General features: G+C 37.7%; 1 protein-coding gene across 12 annotated transcripts in view; it reads right to left on the reverse strand.

The window, feature by feature from the left end:
- The window catches only part of DNM3 (dynamin 3), a 658,236-nt gene that overhangs the window by 12,964 nt on the left and 628,625 nt on the right, over window positions 1–16,647 (reverse strand). For 4 of the 12 annotated variants that reach the window (XR_015143474.1, XR_015143471.1, XM_086344644.1 and 1 more), the window contains one exon: window positions 859–903. The exons of 4 other annotated variants lie outside the window; for them this stretch is intronic. Coding sequence is in view for 5 of the 8 variants with exons in the window: in XM_086344644.1 (XP_086200770.1) it covers window positions 882–903 (22 nt within the window). In the remaining 3 variants the exon portion in view is untranslated. Of the gene's footprint in view, window positions 1–858; window positions 904–4,783; window positions 9,955–16,647 lie in introns of those variants that run through there. 4 more of the 12 variants (XR_015143473.1, XM_086344636.1, XM_086344633.1 and 1 more) reach the window with 1 other exon arrangement.

Raw genomic sequence — 16,647 nt, forward strand, 5'->3', positions numbered from 1 at the left:
ACTCCAAACCCATATTATTTTGTACCATGGAATGATATTCATGCAATCATATTCAGGAAAACTGGGAATAGTACCAGAGCCACATACCTTTATAACTTGAGTATTTGTTTCCCAACCCTGATTTTGTGACATTCAGTTATTTTCAAAGATTTCAATAAATGTTGTGAAATCTCCATAGGGGGAGAGGGAGTTGATAGAGCAATATGACAGGGGAAATTTTTTTTAAGCTGAGGGACAGTAGAAGGCAGCGAGAGATCAGATGAGCAATGTAATCACAAGGTGGAAAATATCAGGGGTCAATCTTGGAGAAAAGGGTTGGTAAATGAGAATTTCCTGCAGGTGAAAATCCTGATGTGATAGCCTTTCTAGGCCCAGGCAAACTTGGAGGCTACATCTGGTTCATGGTGATGTGAGGATTTTGTAAAATTTCTCTTTTACTCTGAGTTAGGTGCAACTGAAGCTCTGATTTATTCTGAACTGGGTCCAGGGTAAGTGAAATTTGGTTTGCTGGCTCTTTGTATCCCTAGCCTGGCTTGCATCTTGTCAGGTTCACTGGTTGTGAAAGAAGGGTCCAGAGAAGTGGTTAGTTTTGACGTCAGCCTCTGAATGATGGGCTGGTAGAGAAGATGCAGTAAAGGCTACACAGCAAGGCGCAGCTCTGTAAGTAGGACAACAGCAGGCCAGGAAGCTTTCCCATGGGTTTCCTGCAAAAGTCTATGTTTAATTTCCTCCTTCTAACTCAACTGGTAATGAGCTCAACATTACAGCAAGCCATACAACTGCGAGGTTAGTTCAGTACCCCGCTCCCTGTGGGACTTCTTTTTGGCTACTCGTCCAGGTGTTCAACAACATACTCACTTCCATCTTACTTCTGTAACACTTCAGTGAGTGGAGCAAGGAGGTCTACAAAAAAACAAAAACAAAAACAAACTTCTTTTTCATCTTCTATAAAATGTTAATGCAGCCAAGCTGACGGGGGTATTTCTTAGCAACAGTGAAAAATGATCTTACCTTTCCTAAAGTCCAAGACCAATTTTTCTTTGGTCCAATTTAAGCTGGCTGCACTTAAGGAGGCCTCCCATCCATTTATATGATGAAGAACTTATTATGGGTCCCTAACCTTTCAACTGTGGGGGGTCTGCAAGCCTTTAGCTTTAGAGATCCAGGTAATGGGTATCCCTAGTGTTTTTGTGAAGAAAGTGTAATTAAATTCCTGTCAGGCTTGGTGAGATTTATCACCTGCCCAGCAAACAGAAACTATTTTTGAGTTCTGAAGGGGCTTTAGAACACTTTAATGACCTCAGCAGGGTGGGGAGGTGAGCCATTAAACTGAACAGCAAGTCCACAGTGCTGAAGGGACATTTTGTCAGCATATGCCAAAGCGCCTTCCTGTTTGAGTTTGGTGTTCTAGTCCAGAAACAGGGTCAGAAGCTTTATGTCTTGGAATATATTTCATGAACAGCTAGAATGTTTGCTTCAACCACCGGAGAAATGTGTATACATTTATCCCCTTAGCTCTTTTCTTTCCTCTTCACTCATCCTGTATCTAACTTTCCACTTGTTGCCAAAAACACATCCTTGGTGATGACACCATACATTGGCTCAGAGCTACTTCTATTATGGATCTTGGCAATTTTTTTTTTTTACTTTTTCCAGAATTTTCTATATCAGGGATTTCCAACCTCTGGGGATATAATGACTGATGATCTGAGACTGAGCTGAAGTAATAATAATTAGAAATAAAGTGCACAATAAATGTAATGCATTTGAATCATCCTGAAATCATCCCCACCCCCTGAACCTCTGCCCTTGTCAGTGGAAAAATTGTCTTCCCACGAAACCGATCCCTGGAGCCAAAAAGGCTGAGGACTGCTGCTCTGTGTTACTTAACACAATGCTGAAATGCTTGAAGGCATTTGCTGAAAATACTGGGGCTTTTTATATGAAGGGCAACAAAGGAACTTTCTATTGTTGCCACTTCTAACAGTTGAAACTTGAAGTATTGAGTTTGGACTACTGAGTGGGGATACTGAGTCGCTAGCACTTTTGAAAGCTCATCATGCCAGCATTCACTGTACAAGCAAATTCTCCCTAGTCAAGATGATCATTTCAGGTTATACCTCCTTAAGTTTTCTGAAAATAACTTCAGAGAATCGTTTGGCCAAAACAGGAAGTAGAGGGGCAGGAAAACCTGTGTGTGGAACATGGGCATAATTCATATATACATAAAAGACCCCATTATTCATAAGAATGATGAATTACCCACATTCTCTTGGATCTACCTCAATGCTGCAATCTGTTCTTATGGTGACATTCCTCTGGCAAGAGCCCTGGAAAGGCCTTCCTTATAACTTTGTTCTCTTCTGTTACAATCTCACAAAACATGCTCTGCTTGTTTCCTTTGCCCATCACTTAGATAACTTCACATCCCTGAGAAGTGGGTGAGCCTGAAGGCTTGGGAAAGTGAGACAAGAAAGGCAGTAAGAACAGGTGTTCTCAATGTTTCTCTGATGATCTCCACTTTTAAGTCAACTTTGATCTCTCCCTTCACAAGCATTAGGGGTAATGTAATTAATTCAAAGGAGTGGGAAAATTGTCTTCCAGGAAACCAATCCCTGGAACCAAAAAGGCTGTGGACTGCTGCTCTATGTTACTTATGTTACTTATGTTACTATGTTACTTAACCCAATGCTGAAATGCTTGAAGGCATTTGCTGAAAATACTGGGACTCAGCTCAGTATACCTTTCTCAGGTAATTACATGACTCCCAGTGTATTCTTGTGAAGGGAGAGATCTAAGTTGACTTAAAAGTGGAGATCATCAGAGAAGCATTGAGAAGAAGGCCTGTTCTTATTGCCTTTCTTGTCTCACTTTCCCAAGCCTTCAGTATTTTCTCTCACTTTGGAGTGAGAGAGTCAAAGTCATATTGAAAACGTTCTGAGTTCTCCACAAGGCTCCCTAGGACTCATGGCATGTCTGTCGCTATCTGCTTTCAGGTCTCCTGCTCCTATGTGACCTACCTGGTTGGGTCTCAGACCCCACTGTGACAAAGCACCAGAATACCAGGAGGATGGTCCTAAATTGGGATCTCTGGTTACGATGACATTTTACCACCCAACTTTGTGTTAGTGATGGTCTGTACTGGGATAATCTCACTCAATGCATTTGCCTGAGGCGAAGAGCTGACTCATTTAAGAAGACCCTGATGCTGGGAAAGATTGAGGGCAGGAGGAGAAGGGGACTGCAGAGGATGAGATGGTTGGATGGCATCACGGACTCAATGGACATGGGTTTGGGTAGACTCTGGCATTTGGTGATGGATACAGAGGCCTGGTGTGCTGCGGTTCATGGGGTTGCAAAGAGTCGGACACAACTGAGCGACTGAACTGAACTGAACCTGGCCTAAAGCCACTAAAACAGTGCTTCCTAAGGCATGTACCTCAGAACACTAGTCCTGTAGTATAGTTCATAGATGCTCTATGAACAAAGCATTGATGTTAAAATAAATGTGAGAAACATGGAGACACTAGCCCTGTAATCTGATATGAGAGCTTCTGTAGAGTCTTCTAGTAAATAAACCTTTAATTTTTAGTCATCTTTTCCCAAGTATATTTAATCGAGAGGGTCTTGGTGTATGAATGTGTAAAACATTAAAATCTCATGGAGTGGACTTTGGGAAACTCCAATTAAAGTTGTAGTTTTAGCCAACATCTCTTGCATGCACTAAGTATCAGGCTGCCTCAGTGTGAAAGAACTCCAAGAAATGGTCTTAAAAGGGGCAATGTCAGGTGTGTGATGAAATGAGTACTTCTCAGGATTAGATTTAAAGATTCCAGCAGAAAAACAAGAATCTTGAAAACTAATTGGGCATATATTTACATTGATGTCAGAACTATTTTAAAAATACAAATGGAAATCTGCCAAACAGTTACAATAAGGTCCTTCGGTTTGGGTATTTCTGTCAGGAACAATTCTGAATAAGAATCATGCAGTAAGGCTTGCACAACACAAGGGCACAGCAGGATTCACATCCTGACTCTCTCTTCCATTAAGAGGCTTCCTCTGAAGACACTAATGGACCCTCTCACAGAACATGTATAGACATGAGAAAGAAATTACAACAGGAAAGTGTGAATTACCCAACAGTCTTTCCAATTCATCTTTCCACAAGGAGTCTATCCTAAACACAAAGGGAAAGTAAATCAAAATTTCTCCCCTCCCATTCCCTTCTTACAAAGAGTCTTTGTCTATTCTCTGGAAATTCAGCTGGGATAAGGACATGTGTAACTACTGAACACTTTTCCATTTTCTTACTACCGGGGAAATGAAAAGTGGTAACTTCTCCCATCAACACACCATGAGTAAACAATGGAGGTCAACTGTTGAGTCAGAAGCTCAATTACTTTCTGCAAGAAATGCCTTCTGTAGACCTAGATTTTCAGAATCACTTCCTTTTCAATAGCTAAGTGTCGCGGTGCTTCTTGCCAAGTGTCACTTTGCACGCTCCAGCAGCCGAAGGTTTGTGTCCTTCTTTAACTTAGTAAAACAATGACTTCAAGTCAGTAAAAATGTTTCCCACTCTCCTGCCTTTGATTTGTTCAACTTGCTCCCTTTAAAAATCTCATTCTTCCCCAAATTAATGACACTAATGTCAAATGCTATCATTCTCCATACTGGTAATTCTGGGACAATTGGATTAAAAAGAGTTCTAAGTATTTACAAGTCAGGTCTTACCGATAAGCAAAGACATGACTCAAATATATACAAGAATGAGGAAGAGGGAGTCCTTCAAATGTTATCATTTATTTCAGGTTCAGTAGTACAGCTTCACATTTTCACAACAGGTACACATGACCTTCTAGAATGATACAGGATTTAAAGGAAGTTGCTTCAAAATGTCCATTCACAGAGTCCATCCATATATATCAGCATTAAGAAATCCTGAAAAATGCTTTTTCAGGATTCTGACAGTGGAAAGTATTCTGGCTCAAATAAAGAATTGACATAAAAGGCAAGATTTTGCTTCTGTACACTCCTTCTTAATATAAAAAAGCAAAAAAACGAGTTTGATTTTGAAAAGGGAGAGAAAAGAAACATAGGTAAGCAAAACAAAGGCTATACATATGAAATTAAATAGAAATCAAGTAATGGTGGAATTTCTGATTGGGAAGGATCATTTTTATCAAATTGACAATAGACAATGCAAGAGATTAGACAGAATAATTTTACAGTAATTTAAAAAACATTACATTAAGAAATCAGAGGGTAAAAATAAAAAAAGAAATGAAGCCTTGAGCTGAGCCATGTGTAAAACCTCAGACCAGAGAGGTGAGTGTGTGTGTGTGTGTGTGTGTGTGTGTGTGTGTGAAAGTCGCTCAGTCATGTCTGACTCTTTGCGACCCCATGGACTGAAGCCTGCCAGATTTCTCTGTCCATGGAATTCTCCAGGCAAGAATACTGGAGTGGGTTGCCATTCCCTTCTCCAGGGGATCTTTCCAACCCAGGTCTCCCATATTGCTGTCGGGTTCTTTACTGTCTGAGCCACCAGGGAAGCCCAGACAGGTGAGAAGTCTCACCAACATACCAGTATGAACAGGTCTTAAGACAAACAGGAGATTCTTCCTTGAGTTCCCTGTCTTTTGTTCTCATATATACCAACATTCTTACACATATATACAGATAGCAATGCATATACAACATATGCTTCAAAATCTTAAAATTTCACAATACAGAACACCACATAATGTTAAACATACCAACTAGACAGGATGACTGAAGATTATCTAAAAGACACACTTGAGCTTTTGAGAAAGGAATGAGCGATCTAGTGAACCAATAACTGTTTCTTGGAAACTATCAACAGCCTCATTCACATTAAACTCTGAGTTCATAGCTTTCAGCCCTCTTGGTGAAATAATATAAAACTCATGGCTTGAGTCTCAAATATTATCTTCTTTCATTGAGTTCCATAGTTCAAAGACCTACTATTTAAGCTTTATTCTCAACGTTAAGGAGATTCCTGTCAATTTCAAATAATTATACTGTCCGACAAATGAAAAATGTCTACCTGAAAAAGTGAATGGATGACTTGCCTTTGAGGTATTACATAACTTCTTCCCTGCATTTTAAGCAATTTACTCAGAAAAATCCACTACTTGTATTATTATACTGCTAGATCCCTCTAAAATTTTGACATTTACAATAGAGATAAAGATGACTATATAGACCAACTTAGCTTTAAAAGATTCAGCTCAGCAATCTAAGAATAATTTTTATAACTCTATCAGCGATCTTAAAGGTAGGTTTACAGATCTTACACTTACTATGAGCTAGCTATATTGGCAAAGATAATTTCTTCTTTAAGAGCAATGTTGTGAATTTAGATGTAAATGTCTGTAAATTATTATTATTTTTTTTGCCTGCAGATGTTATTCTACCATGTTGTCATGGAAATTCTGAGCCTTGTGCCTCTCAGAATGAATACAATACAAAAAAATTTTGTACATCTCATGTATGTTTGGGAAATGAACCACTATTATCACGTATTATGGCAGATACTCTAAGGCTAACTCCTGTATTAGCATAGTTTAAAAAATAATTCATACTCACACATACAAAGCACATGTATACATATTTACACCCATACATATACATATATACACGATACACATACAATCACATTCATGCTCGTGGCATTTTAACAAGTAATTTTAAACCTACTTGCCCAAAAGGACACAAAATACATGTACTTACACAAATTTACTATGTATATACTATACACATAGTCTGTATAGAGACACATGCATAGAAAGTATGTGTGTACACAGAAACATCAACATTTGTCACATACTGGTATTAGGTCCCATTTCATACTTGAGAATTATGGCTACAGTCTATACTAAAAAGTCATAAAATGAATATATATGACTACTCTTTAATTCTAAAGTCAGAAGGCTTATAGTTATATCACAGGAACTTGGTTTTATTATCATGTTTTGGAACAATGTTATTATCTGAACAAGTAGGCAATTTGCTAATTAAACAGACCCTACTGCTCTTCTATGTTACAGACTACAGCTAGAAGCAATATTCAAGGAGTCATTTTGGTAGATGACATCTGAAAATGTAACATATCTGTTCTAAATCAATACTATTTCAATCATCTGTCCACAACTGAGTTGATGGCAGGTCCAATTAGTCAATAAGCATGCAAGATTTAGCATGTGACAATAAAATAGATTGACCCATCAAATAAACACACAGTTTATTTTTCAAAATCCTAAAATCACTGTATGTTTTATTATACTAGACATGATGGAGCTGCATCTGTTGTTCAGGCAACATTGGAGGAATCAGGGGGCAGTTACACGAAAGACCTGAAGCGTATGGGGAATACTTAGAAAGCTCAGTAAGTGACATTCCCATCTAAAGACCTGATATGAACGCTGTCCTCTAAACTCTGCACATCCTAGAGCTTGTGACTTCACTTAAATTGACATCTCCTTTTAACAGGATGCAAACCCTTTGGGAAATGGGATTAATACTGATCACATGACACAGTACTGCAGTAAAGTGAAAATATTTTCCAACATGATGCTGAAATTCCAGGAGAGAGGCTGGGTTCTATTAGAAATAGCTTAGAAGTAAAATAAAACAAAAATGCACACACAAGATGAGACAGCTGAGACAAGGAAACTGTGGGGTTATAAACCCAGAGCAAAAGCCAAAGGTGACAAATGCCACTGTTTATGACTGCATAAAACCAGTGCAAAGAAACTTGGAAAACAAATCTCCAATTTTCCTTGACATGGTTTGTGCTGATCTAAGAACACACCAGTGGTTATCCACAATATTTTCCTTTAACCAAAGGAAACTTTTGAAATATAGAAAAACGTAAAACCACATATAGCACAAAGCCAAACCCTGAAGTATATAATCCATTAGATGCCTATTTTAGAGAATTCAAAGGAAGAAGCAAAGGGAATCCTAAAAAGAGGAAATTTTCTGAAAAGATCTCACTGTAGACTATTCCTTTTACTTAACATATTTCCACTCAGCTGCAATGCTGTTTTAAAAATACGGTATGTATCTTGTACCTCTGTTCCATTCACAAAGAGTTAACATTTTTCCAGGAGAAAACATAAGATATGAGAAGATTTAGGGTGGCGATTTAGGGTGTAGTTCTTTATACAATCACTTGTAATTTAAAAGTTGAAGGGCTCTTTTTGTAAATCTTGTATTCTCTGGTTTTTGCCTGAGTGGCCTAGTTTTAACCCTTTAGAATAAGTTCAAAACAACACCATTCAACTTGGCAAGTTCTCTTTTTAATAACGGTTAAACGTTTTTACTTCATACTTTACGGGTATCTGCTTTGGGTATAAACTACACAGGAAATTAAAGTTAAGGTAATGTACAAATCATGTTTGCTGCTTTCAAAGGGAGACATTTCAGTTGGCTAACCTGATTTACTTCTGCAGAACATGAAATGGTGTCATGGGACACAAATAGGCAGTGAATATTTGGTCTGCTGTCTGGGGACAGTTAGCAGACAAAATTCCAGTTGGCTTCTGGCCATTTCCTACATGCTAATCATCTACTCCTAGGTAGTCCAAAAGTCCGCCTCGAGACTGAACTATTAACCCCCAGGCTAAGCTGCACTTGTAAATTTTAGAAATGTTAGAATTTGCCGATTTGCTTTAAATCTCGATGTCTTAACTATTTTCTGGAAGGACCTGGAAAGAGACCCTCAAGTTGTTTGACTGCAGGAGAATGAGCTCCGCTCTTAACCCGGGGCATCTTTTTTTTCCATGCCAGGTCCCATTTTTTAAATATGGCTATCCTATAATAAGGCTCAGGATTTATTAAGGAAACCTAGAATGGATAAAAAGTTACATTAACCTGTTTCAAAGGTAGGCTAAATTTTTGCATTAGGGAATTACATATTAGCATGGAAAGAGAGACATATTTTTGCTCTAACTAAATAAATCGAATGGAATTAGTGTCAAAGTGTAGTCAGTCATGCCTAAAATCAGATCAATATAAAAAATTAAATATTTTCTATGCTAGCCTTCACTGTAATCTGAGGAGGTAAATACATAAGTGAATAAAGAAATTACATTTGTCCAGACACTTCTTGAGATGTGATATTTTACTTCTTCCTTAAACTCTGAAACTAACTAGCCAAATTTACTGACTGACTACCAAAAAGCAAGCTTTGATTCACTGTTGAATATGCTTCTAGCACGAAGCAAAAACACACTGGCATGAGAAGCCTTCTAGAGCAAGCAATGCATTAACTTTTCCTTTGCAAACAACTTTGTGCTTCTGGAAAAGTTTTATTTTTAAGGAATCTTAATTTTAAAAATTACTCCCTATCAGTTTTATGAAATAAAGAGGAAGGAGAGAGGCTCTAAACAGGTAATCCTGGAGTAGGCAGAAACATTTATAATAGACAATATAATTTTCATCAGTCAAAACAGAATGCAGGAAAATAAGTATATCATTTAGGTCTAAGCCCACTATCTCTTATCTCTTAAAAATTACACTGAATGGGCTCTCTGGTAGGTAATGTGGGAAACCTGTCAAAGCAATTTCAAATATATGCCAGGGTAGGCCAATGGTCCACAAAGCAGAGGGCGGCTATACAACCTACTTTGGTCAATACAACATACAAAACCTTAAAGAGTCAGCAGTTTTCAACAGTCAAACCCCAAAAGTTTGACATACCATGAGCAATGAAGGTGAGTGATGAATGCATTAGTCAAACTGGTTACTTGCCTACTGATGTCCATACATGCGACTACTCATGATTTACTGCAACAGTTACCAAATATTTTGCTTTCGTAAAATTCATTAGTGATTAACTGCCATGCCAGACACTTCGTTTAGTCTAACAGGGAGGATTCTAGTGGACGGATTATAGTGGGACGAGTTGGTGATGGGGGTGGTCTCCGGCTAGAAAGAGAGAAAAAGAAAGGTAAAGAAACAAGTAGAGTAACTACTAGAAGGTTATCCCGAAGATACTGAGAAAGAGCCATCCCGCACATGCTCATGCACAAACAGGCTAGCAGGAATGGTTGCCATCTGGAATAACTTAATACTGTCACTTTTCACTCACCCAGCATTTTTTAATGAAAATGAGATATTTTTCATATGCAAATCTTTCTAAAAACTGAAGTCCTCCCTCCCAATACTAATAAAAACATTAAATCATTTAAAAGCCATCTGAAAAAAAAAAATAAAAGCCATCAGAAATACACTGCATATTTCTCAGCCAGTAGAGTATGCCCACTTCAGCAACTAGTAAGGTATTTAGGCCTCAGAGACTAAAGGGGTTTGAATTTTTCTTCCCTTTATGTAATGTTCTTCCTCTTTTTTTTCCCGTCAGGATGTTAATTATCACTTCTCATTGCCCTCAGCAGTAGCTTTCTCCAATATATTCTATATTTTACTTCTAATTTACTGGGTACTAGAAAATCAGAAAATCAAGGTTCCTAGAGTTCTCTACAATAAGCATAAACAGGCTCAGGGTGAGTCCCTGAGTAAATTGCATGAGCTCTGGCTTCTATTTTGGGTCCTAAAAGTCTTATTTTTAGTAACAGTGTTGCTCACTTTCTGATTGGTAATGGTGTTTCTAACAGCTGAGGTTTCTAAATAAACAAACTTCATATAATGAAATATTACTGTATCTGAGAATCTTCAGCTTTATACCAACTAATACTCTTTATTCATTGAACCCATACATTTATCCTAAATGCATTAATCAGCTTTTTATGTGTGTACTTGACTTTACACATCATATCTCAGAGGGTAATGTTTATAGCCAGTAAGATTCAACAAATTCTGCAAATTGAAACTTTTCTTCTTGATAAAACTCTTCCATTGACATTTTTCAGAAAGAGCCCTCCCGCCCCCTTTCTGGAATTACTGTCATGTCATTAAGTTTTCTTCTTTATTGGACACACAAAATTGATCCAATCAAATACTCTTTCTCAGGATGAAGGAGTGAAGTTAGAAAAGCTAAAGAAAATGGTTATGCAATGTTAAAAATTACAGAGCTATAAGATAAAATTAGATGGTCAAGGAAAAATCAAAACAAAAGAGGTATCGTTGGTTAATGGTAAAAGTACCAACCGCTTAAGTGCAAACTCATAGATCTTAGTGGAGTTTCTTTTGCCTCCAGTGCTTGACAAATATCCAAGGAACTGTGGAAGAAAGGTTTTTTCTTGGGAAGGTGCATGCCAGTTTAACCTCTTACACTAAGTCTTATCACTTAAGCAGCACTCAGTTTTTCAAACTGTAACTACAGATACCTTATATGCACAGTACGGAACTAAACCAATTCCTACTAGCTGTTTAATTTGGGTAAACAAGTAAGTCCTTTTCCCGCAAAAGGCTACGGGGTAGTGTGACCACTAGAAATGTTTGGGCAATTTCCTGGCTGGGAAAAATCCTCCTGTTATTTCCTTTTCGCTTATGACAACACAAAAACACCTGCCCTTTCACTAGCATATGGCTCATTTTCATTTGACAGGGTTATATGTTTGACTTACATCCTGGCTTTGAACCCAGCCATTTTCTCCTTTGATGTGAACTTGCCAGAAGCCAGAGGTCATGTCCACTTGAGGTGTTTCATAGAGTGTTTAGCATGGAGCTGCTCTCAATGATGTCCTCAATCAGAGTTCTCTTCTGATTCTTTTGTTTATCTGCTAGAACTGTATTCCTCCCTCCACACCCACCTTGGTGAAGTTTCTCTGACCTACGTTTTCCTATCTTGATGCTTCTCTAGCATCCCAATGTATTTCTAGAATTAGGTTTATATATTTATTGCCACTGACCAGAAATGGACTATGTCTTAGTCATCTTCACTTTCTTGTGGTGTCTAGGTCAGAGATTGTCATTCATTCATTGAACGTTTGACAAATGAATAAATGAAAGTTACTCCCAGAAGAAACAACTTATGAATACTTTTGATAGCCACAGATCTTTACATTATACTAAGGTATTTTAAAAAAATAAATCACTGTTCTAGCAAAAAAAAAAGCCAAAACAACAGCTACAATGGCGTGTAGGATTTAGACTCTTAGAAACTCTACCTACAGGATATTTGACTGCTTAACTGTTTAGTAGATGTTTGGAATAAATACTAAATCACAGGCCCTTCCTCGGGGAGTTTGATAGTCACATAACGTATAGAAATATATTCTTAGCATTTTAGCAGTTATAGGAGGAGTAAGAAAGTTGGCCAGAATTTGAACCTGAAAAAGCAAAACTCCATCAGAAGGCTCAATAATGGGATGGACTTAATTAGGCAATTTTATTTGAAAAAAGTAGACTTGAAATGACAAATGCAGCGAGGGGCAGAATACAGTGTAGCATGGTGGGCTAGAAACTGTTCCATGCATATGTGATAGCTTGGACTAAGTGTTGTAGCCAAGAGAGAAAGGAATGCAACTGAGTTCTCTTCTGATTCTTTGGTTCTTGGCTTAAATGTCATAGCCCAGCACTTCCTGACCATCAGATAATTTCCAACCACCACTCCTCACCACCTCATGGTTTTATGCATTTCATAGCACTTAACTGTTTGCCATTATGTATTTACTAGCTTATGGCCTGTGTTCTCCGGTAGACAGCAAACTTCTTGAGTGCAGAGACCACATATTCTGTATTTATTACATATATTCAGTATTCAGTATAATGTGATTAGAAGACAGTGAATAAATATTTATTAAATAGCAGACAAACAAGTGAATGACTGAAAAGTACCTACACAAAGATGTTCAGACAGGCTAGAGTATAGACTAGCTCAAGGAGAGTGGGTCCAGCGAGGCCAGAAATGCAACTTTTTTTGAAGCATTTGTCAGAGGTTTATATTTGAGACAGCACGTTTACACAGAAGTTGAAAGATGTGTATTTTAGCTCCAACTGCCAATTTGTGTAATCATTAGTCACTAAACTTCTCTAAGCCTTAGTGTTCTCATCTATGACACAGGAGACTCAGACTAGATGATCTGTAACATGCTTTCCAGTTATGCACTGCATGTATAATTTATTGAGCATGTACTATGTGGTCTGTATTATGCTCCATAATTTTTAAAAACTCAAATCTATTCATAGTGGAATACAAATGGGCTAAAACAAGTATGCAAGTGGTTTTACTACAGCACCCCATTTTAAGTGGAAAAAATGAGGCAAAATTTTGTAATTCAGGCTCAGAGCTTGAAAATACAATAATGTGGTTAAAGCAGGGGCAAATATGATTTTAATCATGGCATATAAAATTTGAAAGTCATAGGAGAATGTAGGTCTATAATGGGGTTAAAGAAACTAGAAATTAAGTGGGGAGGTGGAAGGGATGGACTCAATGATAGAGACAGAGAATAGAAAGATTGAAATACTCTGATGGCACAGCAACCTCTCCTTAATCTCCTCTCCAATCTTTGGACTGTGTTGATGCAACGAGACAAAGTCAACGATAATAGGCAATTGCAGAAAGAAGGCAAGGCAGGAAACTAAAAAAATACAACTTTCTATTATGTGCCAGGTCTTTTGTTTGTCTTGTTCATCACCATATCCCAGAATTCAGCTTTGTCTTTGGCTCATGCTACTTTTTTTTTTCAAATAAATAAATCAGCAGAACCTATCCATTACGAGCACTTTAAGGGAGTCCCTAGGGCACTAAATAGGCACTGCACCCTGTGTGGTGAATTAATGATTGAAAAAGAAGAAAGATCAAATTTCCATCATGGTCTCTTAAAAAAATTATGACATCTTTAAAATATGCCTAGTTTTAAGTTAAAATAACTCATACATGTACTTAGTAATTAAAAATCCTGAAGAGCTGGTCAAGCCTTCTGGAAGAAATAAGCACCATTTTATTTCTAAACAATAACCCCTTGATAATCTAGTAAGGGAAACAATCTAAGAGGAGCATCAAGTTGTTCAGTGTGAATTTTCTTAATAAGTAATGCTAAGATGTTTGCCAACTTCAACACCAGAAAAACATTTAAGGTTTATTGTTAAAGTTCATTTCATTGGTCCAGTTCCTAACCATTCAAAGAGTTTCCAAAGATATTCACCTCATAAGACAGTTTGTTTTGGGCCAAGCAGAGTTATTTGTTTTGTACCAGATTTTTCTCCATTACTTTGCACAGAGATGGGCTTCATTAAATTACCCATTATATTGAAATGGAGCATCTTGCATCACTTAGTGTTTATTGAAACACTGTGTGGTGTGTGGGCGGTTTATGGTTACGATAGAAGAGCCATGTTTCTGCTTCCAAATCAAAGGGAAAGATGTAATACTTAAAGTTGCATTTGTAGCTGCAGGGATGGGCCGGGTGCATTATTTTGGACAATGACAAATTTTGTAAGAAAGTCGAATGTTCATACGGGGTGGGTGGCATGGTGGGGGAGAAACTGGCTACAATGATAAGAGAGAAGAATGAATCAATTCTCTGCTTGTCTCATTTGATTCTTTTCTAAGAATGGGAGAACTAAATCTTCATTTGCTCTTCTCTGGGTTAGCTGGTTCTGAGTATTCACAATGCGTGACCGATCTTAACAGGGGTGCATCGTAACACCAATTACTGACATGGCTTGGTCTTTCTGCCCCTGCCTGTATTTCTCTTCAGGATGGAAAGTGAGATTTATCTATCTGATAAGTTTGTGAGCCAGCCTAGGCCTATGTAGCTCAGGCTCCATCCTTTCCTTACTTAAACCAAAATATCAGGACTCCCAGGCCGGCATTTTTTCTATACGGCAGTCACATGGGCATGTTCTAAGGGTATGTCTCTGAAATTAGACTGTACATCAGAACTCCCTGGAGGGTTTGCTAAAACAGAGGTTTCTAGGTCCCACACAGACTTTCTATAGGGGTGAGACATTTCTAGTAAGTTCCTAGATTATGCTAATGCTGCTGTCCCATGCTTTGAAAACTGTCTGAAGACATAATAAATGATTTTGTCCTTGCTTTCTTAGCAATTCATTTCACTTGCCAGATGAAGTCAGATTAAAAAAGAGAAAGTGCTGGGAAAAACTATCTTAAGAAAGATGAAGAAATGGTTGTGGAAATTCTTTGATACCTTTGGAAATCAGATTCAAGCATGGGTCAAATTGGTTTTAGGTTTATTTTGTAAAGACTGAGATATTATACTACAGTAGTTTTTTTGTTAGTCATCACCAGAAGAATAACTACTTGTTTAGAGAAGCTTGCTCATGAACATGGCAGTGGGTGCAGACACTAAGCACATCTAACCACGCTATTCCAAGTTGTCATCTTTGAAAAGGGTACAACTGAAGCCCAGCCTAATTAGTTAGGTGGACCCAAATTTAAAAAAATAAAAAACTCTAAAAAAATCAAAGACTGATACTTTTAGGGGAATTAATTATATTTGCCTACAAGGACAGTTATTTGCATAAAAAGGATATGCAATTTATACCATAAGTTCTACTTATTAGATATAGGTAAAGTCTTAAAATACAACTGTTTTAAAATTTAATTTACATGTAATTGCATTTAGGGTCATTTGGTCTTATTGATGAAAAGATAAAAAAGAAGGATTTTGTCTATCTAAGCACAAGAAGTAAAGTATCTCTCCTTTTTGAGGGCTACATAGGATGAATTTCTTAGAGAACAAAAGCAAAAACTGCTTCTGAACTTTCTAAAATCGTGACGCATGCCTCCCACAATGGACTCTGCTGTGCGTGGTTCCCAAGTGGCTTCAGGCAAAAATGGCTCTGGTGGCGTCTGAGTCAGCTAAATGGGGGATGCCCATAGTTTCTCCTTCCCAGGAACTGAAATGCCTTACTTCTCCATGACCCTCTTGAATAACGTAATCCTTGCATCCTTTTTCAAAGTTTAAGGCATGTATACATAGTTTATCATCTGAACAACATTATAAACTTCCCATGACCTGAGATTACGCCTTATCCTGCTTGCAGCCTTTCATAGCACCTGTAGGGGGCAGTGTCTCAAGCAGGAATTCAAGGACATGAATAAGTGAACATGCCCAGGAATAAATCAGACAGGAGCACACCTCCAGGTGAAATGGAAAGGCAGCTAACTATGACCCAGGACTTCCTCTTGCTAATGTCTGCTCTAAGAGAACAGATTGTGGGACACAGTGTTTTTACATTTCAACACAGCATTGTGCTTTGCTTCTTAATTTGAGCATTTATTAAAAAAACAGGTTTTGGATATCTAAAAAGTCCAAGGCAAAGTTCAGAAAAATGCTATGAACAGTCATGATTTTGTCCACATGGAAGATAATATTTTGTAACTGTCAAAAACACTATAGGATGCTATCCAGCATATTTTTGGCTCTTTTAGCTTTGGTACAGAGTGAGCCAGTACTGTCCAAGAATAGTTTACAGTAGATGTTGGAAACAACAGAGAAGTTGGAGTACATTTAAAGGATTCAAGAGAAATTCTCTAATATGACTCTTGCTACATTTTAGAGCCAGCATTTCTTTCCCCTGTGAAAATGAACCCATGATTTTTAAATGTATGTCATTGGGAAAGTATGAATCAACTGATGAACTTTGAAATAACAACATAAGGGGAAAAACAGTCTGTAATTTTTATTTGAAGATGCAAACATATAATATACTGTATAAATTAGTCTCTGAGATAACTGGTTATATAAT

The sequence above is a fragment of the Bos grunniens genome, chromosome 16, assembly GCF_055505025.1.
Source record: "Bos grunniens cultivar Pamir isolate PY7600 chromosome 16, Bosgru_T2T1.0, whole genome shotgun sequence".
Taxonomy (NCBI): Eukaryota; Metazoa; Chordata; class Mammalia; order Artiodactyla; family Bovidae; genus Bos; species Bos grunniens.